This window comes from Notothenia rossii (assembly GCF_949606895.1).
Source record: "Notothenia rossii genome assembly, chromosome: 5".
Lineage (NCBI taxonomy): Eukaryota > Metazoa > Chordata > Actinopteri > Perciformes > Nototheniidae > Notothenia > Notothenia rossii.
In genome coordinates this window covers 76811265-76834784 of record NC_136903.1, presented here as the reverse complement: position 1 = coordinate 76834784, position 23520 = coordinate 76811265, and the positions used below count along the sequence as shown (strand labels likewise).

Genomic DNA, 23520 nt, shown 5'->3' with positions numbered 1-23520 from the left:
AAAGTATGTTTTAAGATATAGTTGTTATAGTTGGCTAAATATACGTAATACATGTGAATTACTTTCATATCAATAACAACGAGGAACACATTACCTATGCTCTTAAGCAGTATTAGAGATGCTTTCCAAATAGTCAAACTTCTCACAGGCTTACCTATGGCCCTTCCATTTGTTTGAGCTATTGTTCACATCTTTACTTCAAATAAAAGGTTTCACATTGTATATTTCCAGCTTCCTTTACACATACTGCTATTATTAACACAAAGTAACTAACCACACACCTCTATTGAAAACAAGTCGATTCCCCTGACAATTGACATGCTGAAACTCCTGGAATGCGTCCCTCCCCCACCTCTCTCGTCCCTGTCATAAAAACTGTTTCCATTTCATATGGAGTAATAAAAGATGTTTAAGCTAATTTCTCCACAATGTTTGTAGCCATTTAGTACCCACACATGAAAGAATAAGAACAGAGGTATAGTTGACCAGTAATCATGTAGCTCTTATATTTACTTCAATGAAAACACATACACATCTGCTACAAGATTGTGTCACACACACCCATTTTTTACGAGGGAAGCATTCCAGCGTCTGGCACTATCTCCAAATATGGTGTCCCATGCTCCCATCTCTTCTCTAAGCACACAGAATTCACCTCAATATATTGGGGGAGGAAAGGATACTTTGTCCCTTCAAATTTAACACACATGAACATATATAAGGTGACACCAAAATGAATATACCAGATTTTACTTTCCTGTCATACCCCGTTACTTTAATACTTCAAATAATTCAAATAATCCTTCAAAACTCTGAAAATGAAACATATCTGGGAGGCAGACAAACACTCTTTGAAATGTAGGAAGGCTTTGCCTCAGCTTGTTAATACCTGCTGCAGTTCACAAGAGTTTCATGCCACGTATTTGAGTTGAGATGTGCCAAACTATCAGCCCTGCTAAGCCATCCAGCTGGAGGTGGGAGGTTGTGCACTCTTTTTATTACTCTTCCCTATTTTGGCATAGGCTGCGGCCATGTGACATGATGAATAACAAGATGTGTGCATGGGCTCAATGTTCCCTCTCTGCGGGTGAGCCGCCACTTTCAATAGGGCCCCCTTCAATTGCCATCTGTGATGCGTTTGAATGACTGGTTGTTAAACTGGTGGGAATTAATAATCATACAGTTTAAAATCAAGATGGAGAGTTAACATCTGAGTCATACACTGCGTCAAAAACCCAGAAAAGTATTCTTTTTTTTTACTTTGGGCCCTGCTGCCTTATTATTCTACTCTGAAGTTGAGTCTTGTTGCATCATGATTACAGCTGTTCCACAGCACACTGTGAAGTTTGAAGCAGAGTGGCGATTATTCACAGCAGAGCAGACCCTCAGGACAACAGGCTTCATATGCTCAGCTTTCATACGGGGTACTTTTCTTCCCTCACTGCAGCAATTTAGACATTTATATCCGAGGAGAAGGTGTCCATCCTGTAATAGACATTTTCACCCGAGGGGAAAGTGTCCATTAAAAAGTCACCGATCTCTCCTTTGAGAGACCCGTATCTGATGTGGCCCTCAGAGGCATAAGTGCAAGGTTTTTAATCTTGTAAAGGATGATATATATAGATATATATATATCAGGGTCTCAGGGTAATGTAGTAAACCACATGTGGGTGTTCAGTTGCAAGAAACATCATTTGCAAGATATTGATCTCAACTTTTGCATCCTCTTAATATTTCTCATCTAATATGATTAAAACATATATCCTCGATACAAACTCCTTGCACTTATCACCTTTTGTCTTGAGTGTGCATTCATTTTCCTGTGAATACATAGGCTACTCTGTTTTAACACTATCTCTATACGAAATCAAATAGCATGATCACACACGCATTAAGCATCTTCTTGTTTAGTCATGCTAGAGACAGTGAGTGCTGCGGTTTCAGTATTTGTCTGCACACGTCTCTAACTTTGAAACAAGAGGCGCAGGTCTATTACTCTGCCCTGAGGGATCGTCACAGGTAAGTCAACCTTAAAAACTATTGTGTTTCCTGAATCCCCTTCATCCGCTCCTGTTACGTCCCAGAGTTCATCCATAAAGCATTTTAGGAGCTTAAATGTTCGCTGTTGTACAGGAGTGCCCTCTGGTGTTGACATGTAGGCTAGCTCTTATTCACACTAAACAAGACACAGCGTAGACATTGTTTAATATTTTTTTATTTTATTTAACCTTTATTTAACCAGATAAAAAGCATTGAGATAAAATCTCATTTACAATGCTGACCTGGCCAAGAAGGCAGCAACGTTACACATAACACATAACACAAACATATAAAATAAAGAGAACATAACTAAGAAAACAGAAGACGAAAAAAGCAGTTACTACATTGTGCACATTAGGACAGTAAGAAAGGCACTACTTATTACTGCAAGAGCAGCTGGTGGTAAGGACTTCTGACAACTTCAATTTAAAACATGCTATAGAGACAAGTGCCGTCAATTTGAGGCGTGATTGAAGGTCATTCCAAGACCAAGGACCATAATAAAAAAGACTCCTTTTTCCAGCCTCAGTCCGCACAGCAGGAACCTGGAACCGTATCCAGGCACTGGATCTGAGGTTGTAAAAGTCACAAACTGGAGCAAATCTGGCACATATGTACAGCGGAAGCTTTCCTAAAATGGCTTTATACATGATTAAAACCAATGCTGCATCCTACGCATAGTGAGTGAGGACCATCCAGTTAGCCTATACAGTTTGCAATGATGAGTCCTATAGGGTGCATTTGATATAACGCATTGCAGCATGGTAGAGTGGGTCAAGTTTGGCCAAGACAGTGGGACAGGCAAATCTATAAATGGTATCACCATAGTCCAGCTGGGACAGGAATAAGCCAGAGACCAACCTTTTACGGGATGAAGTTGAAAACAACATTTAAGTCTGTAAAGGAAGCCAATTGTGAGTACAATGCAGCTGTCAAAGAGGAGTTTATACAATTACACGCTATCTTTTGCTGCGGTTAAATAAAAGATACCATTTGTGTCTTTCTGTCATTGTGCTTTGGTTGCACGCCATGAACACTGGGCTCTTTTCAAAGTGAACCAGACTAGTGAAGTTAGTTTCAGGTTGGATATTTGACAGACGTCCCCCGAGTCCTCTTCTTCAGTTTCACAAACAGCATCCGTGGCCTTCCTGTTAACTACAGCGGTTTCACTTAGGTACCATCAATAAATTACCCTGGCTTTGAATGACACAAAACGAATGTGGTTTTCAAAACATAACCTAAAATGTATATAATAAATGTGTACAGAATTGTTTTCAATAGCTTCTATGTTTTGCGTATTTTAGTGCTTCTATTTTATAGGCTATGGTTACTTTTTTTTTAATTCAGCAGTTTCTTTAATGAAAAGTCTAGGTTTCTTTTTAGTAGCTTCCATATCATCCAACCGTTTTCCAAATGAATGCAGAATTGCATTACTACACTTTAAAAAAAGTAGGACACAACACATCCAATTTTAGTGCTTTTTCTATTATATTGTGGTGCCCTATGGTGGTGCCACGTGATAGGACATAATTCACCTCAGGGTTAGAGCGGGCACCGGAAGCTAGGTCCAGGGGCGCCGTAAGGGGGTGAAAGGTTAGGACGATTCTAAGGGCCCGTGACTGACAGGGGCCCCAAACATTTTTAGAACATTAAGAAAAAATGTTTAAGTAACCTTTCATCAATCATCAACAATTAACATTAATATAATGTTAAATTCATAATGTACTCACTACACTTACGATTCATTTCACTTTTTTTCTGCCAAAAGTTAATTATCCAAAGCCTCTGTACACCCCTCTCTATTTACATGTAATGGTTTGGTCCTGTCTCCAAACGCTGTGCGGCACCGCACATTCTAGCAGCAGAGAGTGAGAGCATGTGAGGAGGGATGCTAGTACTTACGTGTGTGCCGTGTCTCAACCACTAACAAAGTCAGGCTTTCAAAAAAGAAAAGAAAGGAGAGAAAGACAAGAGAGGGACCAAAGGGCGACAGTATTTCACCCAGTTTTTCAAAAGAAAAGGTGGGTGGTCCATGGTGGAAATTAGTATGTTAGCTAAGCTAAGCTGAAATGTAATGTGTAAGAAGAAAGTGAAGAATTTAGATTGAAATGATACATGAACACCAGGGGTTTGAATGTGTGATGAGAGAAGAAAAGAAAGTAAAAAGGCTTGGAAAAGCAGCAGAATATTTGAACTGAAAACTTTTGAACTAACTTGATGGTGAATGATCTGTCGCCATGCGTTGATGGCTGCATAGTTACCAAACCTGTGAAGTTTTGGGCCATTTGGAGCTTTTTCACTGAAGTTATGAGAAAACCATGTTTCATGGCGAGCATTGTGTTGCCATGGCAACAGCATTTGAAGAAATCTCAAAACTGTTCCGTAGATGTCTTCACGGCTGGACTGTTAGCACTTTTTGAACATTTTCATAGGAGTTATAGCGACATCGTCTTTTATGCCGTTAACCATTATCTGATGTGTGGTGCTGTTTTGACCCTTTTCATAGGTGTTACCACAACATCGTGCTTTATGGCGAGGGATGCGTTTCCATGGAAACGGCATATGGTGAGGTGTCAGATTTGACGTAGATCTGTGGCGGCATGGAGAAGTGATATACAGGTGAAGATTGTGCGACGACCGGACCGCCAACCCTCCCGATTTTCGCGGGAGACTCCCGATTTCATAGCCCTCTCCCGGTTTCCTCCCGGGGTCATATTTCTCCCGCATTTCTCCCCATTTCTGACAAAATCAGATTTACACACGACTGTTTCCACTCTGACTTTATTACAGCTACACCTTTGTTTGGTTTCCATGGTAGCGTGTCTCTCTTTAGTAGCGTGCGCAACTAGATAGTCACAGAAAAACAGAACAAGAATCGACAACTCAACCCTTTGCTCACTCCTTTCCTGCTCCAGCCCAAACATATACTCCATCAAGAGGATGGTGCTACAGGCCACAAGGCATTGCACCCAGAACTACAATAATCAATAATCTAACAGCTCCGGCGATTCAGTTGGATTTATGACATCATTTTGTTCCATGACACAGGTGTTTATATTTGAGCTAAAGTGTCCAGAGATCAAAGGTTTCCATGGTGATCAAATAAATGTGGGAAAGGCTCAAATTTGTAACAGGTTTGTTAATTGACCAAAAAAATATTAACAGTTGGAAGATTGAAAATGGGATAGGATTATTTGTAGGTCATTGAAAAGTAGAATCATTTAGAAAGATGTGAACATTGAAGTTTCTATTTTAGAAAAGCTGACACTGTAGTGCACCGCTGGTTTTAAAAGTGATTTATAAGAGTCATGTTTAAAGATGTGCAATACTTAGAACGTTTATAAAGATCCTCTGACTGTGTGTTAGTTAGCTGATCAAATGTTAGGGATAAATACCTTGACATATTGACTACAAGAGCTTGAATCAAACAAGCAACCTTGTATTTGAAAGATTAACTCACATAGCAACAGTCGCCCCTGGTATATAAGTGGTGTACCTGAGTACTTTAAAGGGTTCATGAATAGAGGGGGCTTGAATTTAAAATAAGAATAAGAAAATAAAAGTCTAAATGCATGAAAAAGCAGCAGAATATTTGAACTGAAAACTTTAGAATTAAAAGCATACGTCACCAATAATGTCTAAAATATGTGGAACATGTTGAAGTCTGTATGAAGTCTCCATCAGACGGAAAAGAATAGGCTGAGACAGTCTGTTAAACTCCAGTCACCACGTCATTAGTCTGCTGCTCTAACTATGTCAATTGGAGTTATGACATCCTCGTGTTCCATGACACAGGTGTTTATATTTGAGCTAACGACGTGTCCAGAGATCAGAGGTTTCCATGGTGATCAGTGAGAGGAGAGCATTTTCATTGTTCTGAATGAGAGATAAACCTCTTACATGTGAACGTTTTGTTGAAGAACCGTAGCAGATATCGGTGACATTTCAAAGCTTGAAACATGTCATGGAACTTGAGCATCTGAAGTGTACTTTTTGTGTACTTTCTGGTTAATAATGTGGCCTTTTTGGCAGATTAACTAAAGGTGTGCGGCTGCTGTGGTGGGGAAAGGTGAGGCTGAACTTACAATGGGTTTTAATGGAGACATGTTGAATGTTTTTGTCACTTCATGCCCTCAAGAGGCATTTTGTTTAATTATTTTTTATCTTTCAAGCTACGAGATGTTTTCCTACGTTTGTCAAGAAATATTATGTCTCAGGAATGTAGGGTTTGGGAATTATGGCAGGTTTAAAAGAAAATATGACGGCAAAATGAAATCTGTCCTCCACTCTAGCTGTGACATCACGCAAGTAAGAATCGGATTTAAAAGTTGTGTTACACGAATAATGTCAGAAAGATGTGTAACATTTTAAAGTTGGAATGAGGTTTCTGAGTGAAAGTATGAAGAAGCAGTTAGCAGTTGAAGTTGCATGAAGATTGTTGAAGTCTGAAGAGTTTCTCCATTGACTTCCATGTTAAAAATGTGATGTATTATGGGTTGTATCTCTGGAATTATGAAAGTTATGAATGATAAAAGTAATAGCCATCAATTCCCGACCGAGCTGAACGTTTTGATGTTTGAACGGAGTTTCTGCGATGTTCAAAGTGGGAGAAGAAGAGGCGCAAAATAACCCGGCGGAATAATAAAGAATTTCGTGCGTAGCATAACAGATAGTGGGAATGCTGTGTCAGCATTCCCACTAAACTAAGGTAACTAAATGTTGTGTTTAACAGAGATGTTCTCATACTGTTTAAAATAGGCAATTCAGCATTAATTAATTAAGCAAGTAAAGTAATCGGCAACAAAAGATCCATAAAGGTGTTTTTTATATATTTTATTAGCATAGTAGTTGCCTAAGTTTTTACTGATGATTTCTTAAAACACAACAAGGGGCCTGAAAACATTGTGTGTTGGCACAGGCCAACAGTAGTTTTTTTATTGGTACGTTATATGATTTCTTTGGTATGTCATATGGAAGGCCATGCCAGACGATTTACAAACTGAGACCAAACTAAAAAGAAGAAGAAACAACATCAGTGTTACACCCTCAAGTCCCTCAGTATTTATTTATACATTGTTTTATGTAGGGTTTAAATGATGCAGCTTCAGAACACTTAATGTTACTACTTTCAAAATGCTGTTTTCCCCAGGATTAGACTTATTTATGCAGGAGAGGCTCATTCTACAACCCATTGTGTAATGACAAATCACCGCAGATCTTAAGGCTCTGAACAGTAAAAAAACAGGCCTTCCAGCCGTCTATTTAGTGTCTTACTGCAAGCACGCCTCAACCTGCCTCCTCATCACCTTTCAGCAGTTTCCACATATTATTCCTCACATGTGAATAGCTGCTCAGAAATGCTTATTTACACTTTATTCAAACCGGTGTCGACAGGTAGACCTGCTGTCAGCACACATGCAATATTAATCTGGTGATCCTGTTGCAAACAGCCACCACTTTTGCTTCTCATCCGTCGGTTTTATACAATTGTTTCATGTAAGAGCTGTTGCTTGCGTTTGCTGCAGATGAAACTAAAGATGTGATACAAAACCCCAGTAGAGTCTCTATAGTCCTGATCACTAGAATGTTCATACTCAGGTAAACAGGCAGCACAAAAATGGAGAGCACAGCCAGGAAACCTATCATTACATTCACCCCTGGGCAGGGAAAACCCCTCTGTCGCCACCCATTCTGGCTCCTGTATTGTGAGTCCACATGTTCCTCAAGGGGAAATGCACAAGGTGTACCTCTCTTTGTCCTCTCATGCTTCTGTCCTCTCTCTACAGACAAGCACTCAGGGGAGATGAGGACAAAGTCTCCATGGTGATATGCCGACATCTGCACGCTGTTCCAGGAATACGCTCTGTGAACAGTGCAGCTGCTCTCTGTTTTCTCTGGGTCAACACACTGTTCTGGCTCCAACCCCACCATCCCAGGGTTCACAGGCCTGGAGGGGGAAGACAGTGTTGGAACAGGGTCTTCACAGCAACTGTCGCCATTGTTGTTAACTCCCGATTTCTCTCTGTGTGTCTGTGCAGGGGCCAGGTTTCGTCCGATCAGGCCCAGGCTCTTGGTCAGGACGATCAGGAGGAAGAAGAGGAAGGCCATGCCCCAGCGGGGATTCACGCTGTTTGGCATGTGGCTGAACATGTTGGGCAAACATCTGACAAGGGAGTTGGTTGAGTGCAAACAGGCAACTGCCCTCACTTCCTCCTGCTTCCATCGCAAACTGACATTGAAGGCGACAGCGACCCACACTGACAGGCAGCAGAGGTAGCTGACAACATGAGACCAGCGCTTTTCTGTGTCTTCACTGTCTTTGTTGACCTCCTCCTCTTCTACATTTACCTCAATAACAAAGCAAAGCTTTTCGATAGAGTCCACTTTAGGACAGGCCTTCCGGATAGTAACAACAGAGTGAGGCCACGGCAGTCTGGTCACACTCTCCACTGCGATCAGAGGAGTGATCAGGAGCAGCACTGTACCGTATGTTTCGCTGAGGAAGATCAGGAAGCGCAGGGCAATGACGTCGCCAAGTAGGGTCAGCTCAGAGACCCAGGACTCAAAGATCCAAAGGAAACTCAGAAAAACTGTAGGAGAAAAAAAATAAAGGGGTCAATCAGTCAGGTCACTGTAGAGCAGTATGTGGAAAGATGGTGGAGCAATATTATTAGAAAGATCCTCTGAAGACGTGCTTTACAACATCTGCCTGGATTATTCATTTGTGTCTTAATTAGTGTAACAATAAAACTGCTTTGTTTATTATTAAACAGGTCAAATGAAATGAAATCCTAAAAGTTTGTTTCAACAAGTTGATTCATCTGTATGGTTTTTAGTGAGAAAACAACACTTTGAGATATTTCAGGCGTTAAAAAACATGAAACCCTTTTGATACAGCTATGGGAGAGCAGTATACTGGGAAACACTGGACTGACGCTCACCTGTGACCAGGAAGTCGGTGAAGAGCAGGAGGCAGCAGCAGCAGAAGCTGGCGGGACTGTAGGAGGAAGTCAGCGATGGCAGGAAGAGCAGACTGCAGGCCAGTTTACACACACATAACACCGCCGCTCCTTCCAACACACCATCCATGGCTGCAAACACAACACATACATGGGTTAAATGTAACGAAACACTGGTTTTGTTTCTGCCTCAGGGTGGAGAAGCTCAGGAATTCCCGGCACTCTGCTGTCAGTAAACCCCCCATCGATGTTAATATGTATCTGTATGTAATGTTTTTACATGATCCTTCCACTGTCAGGGATTCTTTCTGACGTGGTTGCAGATCAATATTTTCTTGTTTACATTAGTAGTGAACTACGGACCAGATACACCAGTTACAGACGTTGAAAAATGAGGAAACTCTGATGTCAACATACTTAAAATGATTGTAAAAAGTGATGTTAAACACTAGCAATGAATAAACACATGCCATGAGACTACTCAGTAATGTGAACACATGCAAATGTACTGACAGACTTTGTTGTTGTGACTTGACTGTAAACATAACCACCTCCAGACCATGAATCAATCAGACTTGTTAAACCTGTAGAACATAATCTCTTATCACATGTTTACAGAATGAAAAGTCAAACTACAGGTAACCCAAAACTATGTCTGCTTTAAACGTGCGGAAAAGTTCATTAGTTCTTACCTGTACTCACAGGAGCCTTCAGAGCAACATGTCAGTATGAGCTTCAAATGTTTCATCCTGCTCTTCACCTCTCTTTTTGCTCCGCCCTCATGGGGATAATGACCCCCCCACCTCCTGTGCTCCCTGCTGCACCTGGCCTGGGTAGAGGTGACAGTGCCTCAGAGAGGGTGTGGCACAGTTTGTGTAAGTAAGAAAACCTGTCTAACAACTGATTAAGTAACTAACTAACTGACAGTGAGAGATCAAAAGTGCGTGACATAAGTTAAAGTATTGGATAAAAGATATTTCATGCAAACAATCCTGTTACACCTTGCTCAAACTGCAGTATTTAATTTCAAAGGTTACAGCATGCAGGTTGTTTCATTTAGCAGTTTTGGACTGTAGATCACATAACACATCACAAAATGATTCATTCATGCTTTAAATATGTTACATTTAAACCTCAGACCCTATTACTGTTCCCCCTTATTTATGAATCATGGACGACAGTGGTTGCTTTAGTTTCCATTATGTTTAACAAACAGAGTAGAGTTGCATCATACATTCGGCAAGGCAAGGCAATTTTATTTATATAGCACTTTTCAGCACGTGGCGATTCAAAGTGCTTTACAGATTAAAAGCAAAAAACATTTAAGAACAAATACAGCAGACATACATTATGTATCTACAAAAAAAAACTGCCTCATTTTCTGTTCTCAGATTAAAAGTCATAAGACATTTGTATTTAGTTGTACTTCATGTTCGAACCAATCTTGGAAATAAAACTGGTATAAAGCGCTATTCTCGTCACGGATGGAATAAGAAGCAAAAAATGTGAAAAGATGAAGTTGTTACTCCCTATTTGATGACTTGAAAGCATTACACCCAGAAAGTTCACCCTTGACCTTGTAAACAATGATCACAAACACCATAAGGTCAATTAAACAGCCGTTCTGGATCTTTTGATCATATCGCATGATTCGTTAGGGTATGGGTGTTGGCCAAATTGTCATGAAATTGTAATTTTCAGAGACATTTGAGGACATCTCATTCACTTTGGCTTTAAAGCTGAGTTTTCATCCTTGATAAGTGTGATATGATGGATTAAAAGCCCCAAAACAGCCCCTCAATGGACCTTGTGCTGTTTCCGAGGTCGAGAAAGGAGATGAGGATTGTGTGACACAATCAAAATACCTTGAAAAGCTTTGAAATGGACCTGCTCATGAGACTGGTTTTAAAAATCAGGAGGCCATTAGACCCGTCTGTTTGTGATCCACTGATACAAAGAAGAGGTTTGGAAACCACATTTACTTATCAGGTTTTATGTTTATTTATTTTACTGAGTCACAGTATATGTACACAGGATTTTTTGCAAAGCAGAGTCAGATGAAGCTCAAATAAAGTTTAAGTTCATAAGATGTGAGAGATTGACCGAAGAGAATGTTAACTGCTTGTATTTAGCTTTGGTGGATGTAATAATAACATTAGATAGGTCTACAGTATCTCTCTAATCATCCTCTTTTTTTATCCCCAGTCAAAGCAATGCGATGGAAACCTGTGGAGATTTGCATTTCATTATGAACACGAGAAGAAACATTTGAATGTTTATGTGTGTTACTTTGTTTGTGTGTGTGCTAGCACCATGTAGGTCAAGATGATGCAGGCAAGAAAGCAGCCATGTGTACAGGGTGCAGAGTGGACTAAAAGTGGAATTGAAGGTTCCTCAATACTTATAAATGACAGAAACAGTTTTAGTTGTTTATGCTGACATATTTATGACAATTAAAAATGGTCATGTGACGGCTCAGTTGGCAGTTTATATGCATAGTATATATTTAAAACAGGAATATCATGAACAACTCACTTTTGCTGTTCTTGTGCACCTTGTGGGCAGCCGATCTAGAGTGCCTATCAAGCCATACTGTACAATTACAAATATTGTCAGTTTTTTTTGTGGCAACCTTAGTCAGAAAAGATTTAGAAAGCCATTTGAATTGCCCCCCTTCCTATGTTATATGCAGGCTCATTAACGTGTACTGCCCCCAGACTCCTCTTACAGCCTGAGAACCAGAGCAAAGTTGTGCCATATGTTTCTCAAAAGCAAATAAGAGCACAATATGCTTTTCCCAACATAAATACAGGTGTATTAAGATAAACAGTATGATAAAAAAAAAAAAATTGTAACTTTACAGTATGTAAATATGTTCTAGTTTGAACCAAAATATGGGTATAAACCCGAAAATGAGCAAAATATCTCCCCTTTAATGTTTTGGTTTGTATTCTTTATTGATACAAATGAGTTGGATAACATATTACATCTATATCACCACCAGGCAAGTCTTTTGAATACAAGATAATCTGAGAGCCTGCCTACATAAAAACACTTCACCATTATGTGTGTTAAGTAATGTCTCATCTTCATATGTAAAGTGATGGCTCATCATGTTTATCTCCTCACACTTTCATCCATGAGGCAACATGATCGCTGTTCCTCCAGCTTGTGGCAGCAGTGCCATCTCCTGCTGAGCTAAGCACAGAGCATATTAGCAGCCTGTCATGCTGCTGCTGAGCGGATTACACTTCAAATTTAGCCTTTTCTACATTGCAGTCCTGACCTGGCAAACACATACACACTGAAAAATGAAAAACAGAAGGCTGATTGATGGTAAGAAATACGGGCAAATCAATAAGTCAGTCAAAATGCAGCTTTCAAAGCACCAGTCATTCCCTTTCAGTTTTGACCTAGAATGCCCCCCACTTTTTGGAATCACACTGCTCATTTGATCAACTGTGTCTGAGCAAAGCTGTCATCAAATCAGCATAAAAGAGGTCAATATAAACCTGTCATTAGAGAGAAAGTGGGCCTTTATTTACCGCAGTAGGGACATTCAGGAGTTGAATTATCATCTGCTTTACACTGCTGGAGTAAGATCACATATTTTCTGCTCTGACTTTCATACAGATCTTGAAATACATGCAACATTATTCTCATTAGAATATTCACTATACTGGAGCTTATTCAGCCTTATTTGTGTTTATTTGAGAATATTGTTGGTGATGATGCACAAGAGACAGCCTGCTTCAATAACTCTACCTGCACTGTGAAAACCTGAACTCTTGCCAAGTCAGTTTGTATCATTTCTGGTCAGAATGTCTTTACACTTGATATAAGACATAATAACTTAAGAACAATGCAGTGAGATATAGGGTCTTGTTTTTAGACAATGCATCTTATGTATCTTTTTAAGTCAAACACTCTTGAAAATAATTTATTTAGATTTGTATCTCAGATGAAACAAGTTTTTTAAGCTGCTATGGTATTTGTAAAAGATGGATCATCTTGTTTCAAGAAAAAAATCCGACTTGATTTAAGAAAACAAATGTTATTGGACAATCACCAACAGAAATCTTTGGAGAATTTCTGGTTTATTTTGTAACACAAGATGTCCTGATTTTCCCCAACTAATTACAATATATATTTATCTAAATATCCCAAACTAATCTCAATAAATCTTACCAAACTATTTTTCACTTATTCCAAGCGAAAACACCTTGTTTTTATTCATCTTTTACTTGATTTTGGAGCAGCATTTTTTACAATGTGTGCCTTTTTGTGCAGTCTGTGACGCATGTGAGTTACATTTTATGTATAAAAGGTGCTATATAAATGAAATGTAGACATGTTAATATTAGGCAGACTGTAGTCTACAGGAAAAATATGATCAATATAAGCTACCCACGCATTTGCACGAGTGTATCTAACGCGACCACAACATCTGCAAGAAACTAACCTGCGTTAAAATAGAAACACGAAAATGGGTTGAAAAAAATCAGTTTCAGCTCAGTGTTGTGAGACGCCTGCAGCCCCCAGAAGTGAACAGCAGGCGACCCGGAAGGTTTGAAGTCCGACTGAGAGCAGGCAGAAAGAAGAGTAATCCTTTATAAAACATTTCTTCCCTCGCTGGTTCAGGTATGTTGGCCGCTCGATGCAAATTCTCTGCCTCTTTTTATTTTTGCTCTTATCTCTCGCACACAGCTCTCCATGTGTGGCTTTGTCACCGTTTCTGCTCAAGTCGTGCAAAAGTTGTATTAAATAACAGCATTTGCACCGATAAAGACTGATTTCTTTTTCTTCTGTCGTGCAAATAACAGCTTTCAATACGCGCCAGAATCTACATCGACATTTGGGTTTGTGGCTCAGCAGCTGCAGAGCATTCAGCGAAGGCATGATGATTGTTGTAGGAAGTGTCAGGATCTTTTTTTTTTCTCCTCCTCAAGCCGGGCTATTCAAACCTGCAAATCAAAGTAAACAATCATTCGTACGCTTAATGCAAATACGCCACACGCCGACGCATCACAACAGCGCGTAATTAGGCCTAGATCTGGAGGAATTATGTCCTTATTACATTCGGATCTGCAGAATATGGCGTCCAGTGCTTATAAAAATAAGACAGGGCTGCCATTTTTGTTTTCCTTTTGTCTGAATTTTTTTAATAAACTGTCTGAGAATGTGGGAGAGGCGAAGGGAGCGAGGCGCTGCGGAGGATCGTTTCTCTGGAGGAGATGCTCTCGTTACAAGCTGCTCGGGTTTTTAGATGCAAACATTAGATTCTGTTTCTTTGGCTCAATTCAGCACAGCATGTACAGAAACGGAGCCAAAGTTAACCCTAACTTTAGTTCCTGGGATTGCATTTCTCTCTAGAGGTGCTCTAACTGTTTATTACACTGATGCTATTTGCAAAGGAGTTGCTACGTTCACGTGTTTGTGGTAACACTTGATATATGACCATCTGCAGAATTATTGTATATTTAGATTCCTCTACTAGTTTAATTATACAGACACACAGCTATTGCAGATTTAACAGCATGTAGTCTAAGTATGTCTAAGCATCACCTTTTTAAAATCCTTTATATGTGGTTTTATTGATACTCTTCTAATTCTTTATAGAGTATTGAAAGCCACAAGATATTTGCTTCTGACCTTAAATTAGGAAAGAATGCAGTGAAACATGTTGGTAATTTATTGATAAAGGATTTTGTTATTTATAAAAGGCCATCAAGTTTAACATTGTAATAAGAAATTAAAACAGCCTTTTAGAGTCAATCGATAGAAAATCTATTAAAACTGTTGATAATGCTACAGATGCGATACTGATTTAATATCAAAGTGTAATGTGATCATTTGATATATATTATAGTTTACTGAAAATAGTTTTAGACCAACACAACCCTTGGAAATTATATTGACAATCTTTCAACATTTTCTGCTTTAAAAGAAAATGGTATTTCAACACAATAACTAATATTAATCATGAAAGGGATGAAAAATAACCCTCTGTGCAGCCTTAAAACGCTGTAATGCACCTGCATATGAAACACTACATTTTCTACCTGCTGGGAATGCTTTGAACACTGTTACACAAGGAAATGAATAGTCCAAATAAATCTTTTTTTAAACTCAGCAAAAATAAGCAAACACAACAACACTATCCTGGCCCCTTAAAGTTAACACAAAAGCAATGCAGTCTAGACCTGACTCCACAGGTTATAGGGAGGACTCTGTTATATCCTACATACACTATGAATGTACAGCAACACACAGGAACTGTTGATCATAGAAATAACTTCACTGCCATTCATTTCTTTCTGTGTGTCATTCAAAGAAGTGGCACAGAGATGCCGTCGAACTACTGAGCCTCCTCCCTCGAGGCAGAAAGTCTCCAGGAAGTGAAACTGATCCCCACTGGCATCATTAGAGAAATATTTTGTAGGGTTTTCTGTACGCTCGTACCCCTGAACGTATCGTTTTTGTTTCTCTTGGCTCACGGATATGGACTGTGTTATGCCTCTGCTAAGCCAAACAGACTTAGGAATGGTGAAGTGTGCCAAAGCACGCAAATGCAAAATGTTTTAAAAAAGAAACTTCATACGAGTTTTAGAAGAGAAGCTATGGAAAGAAAAACCTTTTAAGATCAAAACTTTCGCAAGTGAGCAGCCATCTCTGTCGTAAAAACGGTTTCTGGTCAGTGTGGAGAAGCATTATGCCCAACTTCAAACCATAATAATCAAATATTGTCATTTAAAGATAATATACATGCTCCTATGTTGAATTATAAAAAGAAGAAAAAAATACTGTCACAATATGTGTGTGTAGCATTCTCATTTAGTCTTTCCATGTTCATTATATTCAGTTTGCTTACTGACTTCTCCGCTTTTGACTATGTTATTCAGGTCTTGCTCTACTATGAGGGCAGACTGTGCTCTTCTATTTCCCATTAACCTGTCAGGGCCCCATGTTTCGAGCAGGAGACAGACAGTGACAGATTAGGATCTGAGTCACATCACTTTAACATTTCTGTTTTCTCTGATAACAGTTCTCTAACTAGCCGTTGTAACAATCTGAGAGCCTATCTCTCCGGCAGCATGCCTATTCTGAAGTCCTGTAGTTGGAAATCTTAAGAAAAAGCTGCATCACTCACTTAAACGTCCTCCTTCGACAACAGGAACATATTCTCTGCTATCTGTGATGAGGCATCGTGTAAAGACACATGTCTCCTCTTGCACTTTGTGGAAAGGGGTATAACTTTTACAGAATGTCTTTGAAAATACTCTATCACAAGACTGGGAGAAGTTATCTTAAACCATCACGTCAAACAGCCAGCTGCTGCTTGTTTTTCAGCACCTTTTTGTACACGTACAAAAGTTCTTCACATAAATGTAGTTTTGAAGGTAAATATAACTGCGGTGGCTCCCCAACAGGATAAACTACAGGAACTATAATCGGAATTATCCTGAGAAGTTTCTAGATGATTCAAGGTTTGCTCTGATCTTCTCTTTTTGGGTCTAAATTACAACTCTAAAAATGTAAATTAAACCAAAAGAATGATAAATCACTCACCTATTCACCGGATGAGGATTCACAAGTACATGTTGCTTTCTTTAATTAACGTTAAGAAGCATTGTCTAACCAGCCTACCATTTTGTACTTGATGCATACTGCTTCACTGATGAACAGAGAAGCTGCACTCACCTTTTTATGATCCTTGTGTATTTATTTCAGGATGGCTGAACCTCGCTTTAACAATCCCTATTTTTGGCATCCACCTCCTAATATGCCCGGCCAGGTGAGCGACTCTGGTATTCTCTCTTATGCGCATGTTAGCCTGTGGAAGTTACTCAACAGCTTCTTGTCTTCTTGTTGTTTTCAAATGTTTTTAAAATAATGCATAATTTTAAAGAAATTGTTTGACATTTATTTATGGTGAAAAGATTGATACCACTTTGTATTATGGTACATATGAAGCTGCAGCCAGGAGGTAAAGCATTTTAAACCATTTTAAGCTGACAATTTGTCATAGTTTGTTTATTCTATACAAGAACTGACATTATAAAATTACATTTGTATTGTGATTGATTAATAAATTGTCCTTTTTAAACTTCTGTTTTTGATTAAACCAAGGAGAAATGTCATGTTAACTAGTGAGCTTTAAAAGTTAGTTTTCCTTTGAATATCCAGGCTAGCCGTTTCCCTCTGCTTCCAGTCTTTGTGCTAAGCTAAGTGGCTGCTGGTTCTAGCTCTACTTCTCATTTAAATGTCAGCAAAACATAATGACATTACTTGGTCCTGAGATTAATCTGAGGGTTCACCTGATGTATAAAGGGATACATTAAAGCAATGTGTTTTAAAATAGCTGTGCTTTTTCTTCTTAATCTTCTCTTGTTTTAGCTTTAATTCTTGAGATATACTTGTTAGTATTATAAATTGTTTAAATTTGAGAAATCAGAAAAATAAATAGTAAATTCCCTAGCCTGTGATAAGGAGTCAAGACAAAAATGTTGGGAAAACCAGGATAAACGTTAAATATCATATACTATTTGCGACATTTACAGTATAATGGTTTTCGGTGCAATGTTCTGTATCAGCCTCTAGAGGGAACCATCTCACTAAGTGTCACTGAATGAACTGATCAGATTTTCTCTTGTCTCAAACATTGTTTCCTGGCTGTCAGCTGGATAACCTAGTCTTGATCAATAAAATCAAGGAGCAGCTGATGGCAGAGAAGATCAGACCTCAGCATCTGCCCACTGCCTCAGCCCCTTCCCAACAGCCATTGCTGCCTCCCTTCATCCAGGCGGATGGCAGCCAGCACGGGATGTCCAAAGCTCAGCAGATGCAGGTTCTCCACAGCCATAGCCCGTCCCAGCCTGATATCGCCCTGCACGCCCGCCCCGCCTCCAGCTCAGTGACAGGTACTCCTCACCTGCATCTCCAGTTATTGCCATTACACTCACTAATACCAGTGTTGGAAGAAGTATTCAGAAAGTACAACAAACTGTAGAAATACTCCACTAAATGTTCTGCATTCAAAACCTTATTGAAGCAAAAGTATGTCAATATTATAAAACACAAAGGTTAAGACTATTAGTTTTGCTGTATGATGAGCTAAATGAAAGTGTTGTTCATTATCTTGAAATGTTTTCCTTTAGACACTAAAGTTGATCACAATGACGAAAGTTATACTTTTTTTTGTTGATATGAATTCTCCATCACATTTTTACCAGGTCGTATTCTGGGAGATGTAAACTTGAATCTGGACGATAAGGCAGCTATAAAAGCCAGAGGATTATGGGAAGACTGGCATCTGCGCCAACTCATCGATCCCTCCAGGACAAACCATGTCTCAGGTAACTTGAACATGAAATTGTCTTATTTATAGAGCACCTTTTGAGTCGCCATACAAGGTGTCTTAAATTACAATGAAAAATGTTGTACGGTTGGATCTCCAGTTGCTGCACAAACAAAGAATGTTGTCCTGAAACAGTATTTGTGGTTTGTTGGTTTCATTTGTCGTTGGTTATTCAAATAATGTGAAAGTGAAATTTAGACTTCTCTGTGCTGTATGTATGTGCAGGAGATAGCCTACGAATTATGTAAACATTTAACGAAAACATTAGTGTCGGGTTGCAAACAGTAGTGCAAAGAGGAGTCATATTACATTAGCCTGCTTAGCAATTGTCAGCATCCTAGCATCCTGTTAGCACCCTAACATATTTCATATGATTACAGTGTGTTCAGACTGTTGCCCTTGGTGTATGAATTGGAAATTAGATGATAACTTATTTCAGGCATGTCCTTGTCATTACTTTTGAACCAATCAGGTGTGGCGCTGGCCTCCAGAACAGGCAACCTCAACACCTCAGAGATAATCACCCCCACCACCCCCACCTTGAGCAGCCACAGCCGGCTGGGCGGAGCCCCAATGCCTCACCTCATCACAGGCTTAGCTTGCAGCCATGGAATTGAGTCTGGAAAGAACAACGGCGGCCTCGTAGGACTCCTCGGCCCTCCTCCGAAGGAGGAACGAGGGCGGAAGAGGATTAAAGCAGAGAATGGGTCGTCTCTTTTGGTAGTGCCCTACCCAATCCTAGCCTCAGGCAACGACCAGTCATGTGCCAGTATTACTACCAAACCAGGAAAAACCTACAGGTAAGAATGAAACGTTACATACGTACATAACAAAGGTGCAGTGTCTCACCATGATATGATGGCTCAAATTTATTTGCTTCAGTATTCCAGGAGATATAGCAGGTTATAAATCTCTCTGGACTGGTAAATAGGAGAACATATATTGATTTGTGAACCTAGCGGTTTAATCTACAATAAAGAATAAAATAGAATAGAAATTAAACGAATGTCTAAAACATGTTGAAGTTGGCTCACCAAAATATAAAAGCTGCTCAAAAATTATGTAATGTATAGAACAAGACGTGAACACAGTACACTAGAAAAAATACAAATCTGCATTTCATCAACAGAACAATTACTGTATATATGTCTATGTGTTCTGTGTATGCAGTTGTGTCTCCGTGCGTGTCCTTAAAGTATGTCCTCTTTCTGTGTCACTGATTTAATACAGGTGTAAAATGTGTCCGTTGACCTTCTTCTCCAAGTCAGACATGCAGATCCACTCCAAAACACACACAGAGGCCAAGGCTCACAAGTGTCCTCACTGCACGAAGTCATTTGCAAATGCATCGTACCTGGCCCAGCACCTGCGCATACACCTGGGCATCAAACCTTACCGCTGCTCCTACTGCGAGAAATGTTTCCGCCAGCTCTCCCATCTGCAGCAGCACACCAGGTCTGATCTCAACACAGCATGGCCCTGACAGCCGTGTATTTGATGTTATTGTCTATATCTAAAGTGAAGAATACCTTAACTTATATTACTTGTTGAAGCAGCCCACTACATTCTGCTGTTTCCTAAAGAGCAAATAAATCCAAAACTGTGGTGGAATATGGTTGTAGTCAAAAGGATTTATGTATCGTTCCTGAGGTATGTTTCTTAAATCACAGATTACAAATATTTTTTATTTTAATTTGTTCAACTTTCCTGCAGTCTCCAGCAGGTATTAATGTTATGCACATATAGTAGTTAGATCCACATTTTAAATGTCAGTTCAACCAAATTACCCACTTATGATTTCTGCTTAAACCTCATCTATACTTTAGGTTTCATCTATTATTTCAAAGGCTTCAATATAAATAGTCTCCAATAAACTTGGTGTTATCTTAGTAAAACTTTAAATATTGTACTTTTTTTAAAGCAGTATTGAACCAACTGACCTCATTTTCTTTGAGGAGAATAAGTGTTTTGGTTACAGTCTAAAATATCCACTATAACCCCATTTGAGACAATGTTCTCTTTAATGCCTGAACAATACATTTTTGAGCAGAAAGAGGGCGGTAGATTTTTCCCCTCATCATTTACATTGGAACAGCATTAGGAATTGTTATTGTAATGGTCAGTATAAACAGGAGGAATGACTGTAGCTGTTTCCATACACTGTTGGCAGCATGATCACCTCACTAGTGTTTAGGAGAGGTTAACAAAGATTTCAAGTAAAGAATATTTCAACTCTCAATACCCTCAAAATAAAAAACTGACCCTTTAAAATAATTTGTTGCAGCAGTAGGAAATTGTGTTTCAGTTTGGTATGCAACCTTGTCACTTAGGTAGGAGGAAATGATACTACATTACATTGCATTGCAGTTCAATCCAAAGCAATGTACAGGTTTAGAGGAGGTTTAGACACCGCCACACAGGCTTGAGTCCCGTGGCAACGAATGTAAAGAGGACTACTAACTCTCACGGCAGGAGGTTATTATTATTATTTCACATCTTATTTTAAGTGACCTTAACTAATGTCACCTCAAATGACTGTTGTAGCAGTACAATTACAATCACCATAAGCTAAACCTAAATTTTGAAGGTAATTTTTCAAAGAAATGTCTCAGACCCTTAAGGGGGTCCACATCTTTGTCACCTTAATCCCTACCAATTACTATTTGTTGCAGCAATAATCTGTGTAACACATCCTACCGCAACACAAGGGGTTGTTGATGCAAAATTGTATGCAAATTGTTTAAGTTGGAAAGGGCAACATTTGCGACGGTGCTTGAGGGAGGGCCTTGAAACAGTCATAAGTAACATTCGCCCCAAATACTGTAATGCAGCTTTGAGCATAAAGGAGCCATAGTTACAAGCCACTGCATTGTAAACCTTTTGTTTGCTCTGCACGCATGCTTTAGTTGCTCAGCCTTGAGTAAACAAGGACTTCACCTTCAAACTTATCTTGAAACAAACCAGAAAAACGAGGAAATGAGAATCTGATAGAGATTTAGGTTTACATTTTTTTTTGCATTTTAAAGTTTTTAAATTTGACAATTTGTTTTTCAATGCAATTTTTGTAGCATCCTGTTTTTGGCTTACATTTGCATAATATTTTCCTGTTTCAGAATCCACACAGGTGACCGACCGTACAAATGCGCCCATCCAGGGTGTGAAAAGGCATTTACTCAGCTATCTAATCTGCAGGTAAACATTTACCAGTTATTTCGGACAGCTTAATGCTTTTTAAAAGGCAACACCGTTCGCAATGCTGCATGAAGGTCACTCAGTTTCTGTACCTTTTTATTTCCCCCTTCTGAAGTCTCACCAGAGGCAGCACAACAAAGACAAGCCCTTCAAATGTTCCAACTGTTACCGTGCCTATTCAGACTCTGCCTCGCTGCAAATCCACCTGTCTGCACACGCAATAAAAAATGCCAAGGCCTACTGCTGCAGCATGTGCGGCAGGGCGTACACGTCGGTGAGTAAGAAATCCAAGTCGAGTTAAATGACAAATATGGACTAACTGTAGCGGAAATGTCTGAAAGTTGCTTCTATCCTTGTTTTTTTCCAGGAGACGTACCTTATTAAACACATGTCCAAACACACAATGGTGGATCATGTGGTGTCTCATCAGTCCCCGCAGCACAGGACAGAGTCTCCGTCCATCCCTATACGGATCTCCCTCATCTGAGCTCCTCACCCGTCTCCAGCCCTCCCATCAGAGACGATTCCTGTGATATCCTCTGATGGACTTCAAACCCTAAAATTGGTTACAGAAATGTGCCAGATCATATGAGTATCTTGTGAAAAGGTGCCCTTTTAATGAGTATTTCCTCCTTTCCTTTTTTGCTGACCAGATAGTATTATCGGGGACATCCAAAGATGACTTCTCAGCACTTTCAGGCCTGGAAATGACAGGCCACAAAATGTCTTTTTCTATGTGACTTCACAGTAAAAAGAAAAAAAAGTATTGCTCCTGGCAGCTAAAGTACATTTTTTTTGTGTTATAACAAAATAACATTGTGTTTTTTTTTATATGGTACATTACTTTTTATCATTGCATCAAAAAAAGTCTTCCGTTAGCTGAGTGGCCAAGTGATCATAAAGGTGAATGCTTATATAACGTGTATTCATGTAAACTGTGCCACTTTTTTATGTCAGTGTGTTCAAGGCTTCACCAACACGTGGCCATAATGCCCCTAAAAAAATGTAATGTTTGAACCCTGCTGTTAAGATTGCGCTGACCAGGATGTGTAACTCATATTTAGATAAATGGATATATTTAGTTTTACATATATTTTGTAATGTTATACAAATCAGTCCTCAAGTTGAAATTGGTACATTTTAAGAAATACTTTAATGTTTCCTTAAATACAAGAATTGTCCAAAAAAACGCAAACCGCACAAAAAGTGAATTGAAAGTGTAATTGACGCATTGAATGTGAGAGCTTCTGATTTCTGCTAGTGCAGAGAGAGAAATAAAAATATGTTTTTTTAGACGTCAAAGAAATGGTATACATTTGTGCCAAAGTAACCAAAATATGTATCATTATTGTTTACCTATTAAAGGGAAACATGCACTCAGTGCTTTTTGTCCACTTCGGGCGTACAAATGCATAAATGAAGTGACAAAAATAAATGTTACCCCTCTCTGCTGCTGACAGATGTATTTCTGTCCTGGAAAACATTGATGTTGACGTTTCTTTTTAGTTTTCAGCTATAATGTATAACTGAAGCACTTCTTTTGCCATTGTTTTACAAATGACACCTTTGCCATTTTATATACATTCAAGCCTTAACTTTGTTACAGCTCTAGGGTCCACGCTGTTGTTTTATCACTTTCATTTGCCTTTTATTTCATGGCATGATATATACTGTAAATAAGCTATATTACCTGTCAACCTGTTTTATAATAAATCATTCTATAATTACAAGTGATGGTGAGACATTTTTTGTTTTTTCTTCCCTAGGAAATCCTCCTAGTAAAGGGATTGTAATGCCAAACAAGATAAACATTAATGTGTGCCCTTTTTTCATAATCCTGAATAATATAATGTCTCATCAGACTCTTTCTTTATGCACCTTTGCTTCAACAGGTGTTGGTGTGCTGTGTTCACGCTTTACAAAATTGGCAGGTTATCCAGGAAGATGTTTGTTGATAATGTGTTTTGAAGC

General features: G+C 39.1%; 2 protein-coding genes and 1 long non-coding RNA gene across 6 annotated transcripts; 2 read left to right on the top strand and 1 right to left on the bottom strand.

Annotated features, from left to right (window-relative positions):
• The first annotated feature begins 3917 nt into the window (after nucleotides 1–3917).
• On the top strand, nucleotides 3918–8206 carry LOC307039003. The gene is made up of 3 exons (XR_013808104.1): nucleotides 3918–4061; nucleotides 4547–4659; nucleotides 8079–8206. It is a non-coding gene; the product is annotated as an uncharacterized lncRNA (long non-coding RNA).
• LOC307039001 (uncharacterized protein) lies at nucleotides 6857–13592 on the bottom strand. 2 transcript variants are annotated; one of them, XM_079680713.1, is made up of 4 exons: nucleotides 13462–13592; nucleotides 9692–9828; nucleotides 8982–9131; nucleotides 6857–8630 (listed from the first exon to the last, which is right to left on the bottom strand). In XM_079680713.1, the coding sequence occupies exons 3-4, from the start codon at nucleotides 9127–9129 to the stop codon at nucleotides 7507–7509; spliced, it is 1272 nt and encodes a 423-aa protein (XP_079536839.1). In that variant the 5' UTR covers nucleotides 9130–9131; nucleotides 9692–9828; nucleotides 13462–13592; the 3' UTR covers nucleotides 6857–7506. The 2 variants fall into 2 exon arrangements, with proteins under 2 accessions (XP_079536839.1, XP_079536838.1); XM_079680712.1 differs by lacking the exons at nucleotides 9692–9828; nucleotides 13462–13592 and having other exon boundaries at nucleotides 8982–9629.
• znf362a (zinc finger protein 362a) lies at nucleotides 13510–23279 on the top strand. Of its 3 annotated transcripts, none has more exons than XR_013808103.1 (9): nucleotides 13510–13640; nucleotides 16731–16794; nucleotides 17680–17920; nucleotides 18233–18355; nucleotides 18797–19157; nucleotides 19622–19812; nucleotides 21471–21549; nucleotides 21665–21823; nucleotides 21917–23279. XR_013808103.1 is itself a non-coding variant. In XM_079680710.1 (9 exons), exons 2-9 carry the CDS (start codon nucleotides 16732–16734, stop codon nucleotides 22034–22036), a joined length of 1338 nt encoding a protein of 445 aa, XP_079536836.1. In that variant the 5' UTR covers nucleotides 13510–13640; nucleotide 16731; the 3' UTR covers nucleotides 22037–23279. The 3 variants fall into 3 exon arrangements, 2 of the variants coding, with proteins under 2 accessions (XP_079536836.1, XP_079536835.1); XM_079680710.1 differs by having other exon boundaries at nucleotides 18830–19157; nucleotides 19588–19812; XM_079680709.1 differs by having other exon boundaries at nucleotides 19588–19812.
• The last annotated feature ends 241 nt before the right edge of the window (nucleotides 23280–23520 follow it).

What these genes read in the sequence shown, in the direction of transcription:
- LOC307039001 (XM_079680713.1), bottom strand. Translation starts at nt 9,129, where the DNA reads ATGGATGGTGTGTTGGAAGGAGCGGCGGTGTTATGTGTGTGTAAACTG. An exon ending in CACCGACTTCCTGGTCACAG is followed by an intron (nt 8,631 to 8,981) that starts GTGAGCGTCAGT and finishes TTTCTCCTACAG; the next exon opens with TTTTTCTGAGTTTCCTTTGG.
- znf362a (XM_079680709.1), top strand. Translation starts at nt 16,732, where the DNA reads ATGGCTGAACCTCGCTTTAACAATCCCTATTTTTGGCATCCACCTCCT. An exon ending in AAACCAGGAAAAACCTACAG is followed by an intron (nt 19,158 to 19,587) that starts GTAAGAATGAAA and finishes GATTTAATACAG; the next exon opens with GTGTAAAATGTGTCCGTTGA. An exon ending in GCGGCAGGGCGTACACGTCG is followed by an intron (nt 21,824 to 21,916) that starts GTGAGTAAGAAA and finishes GTTTTTTTCCAG; the next exon opens with GAGACGTACCTTATTAAACA.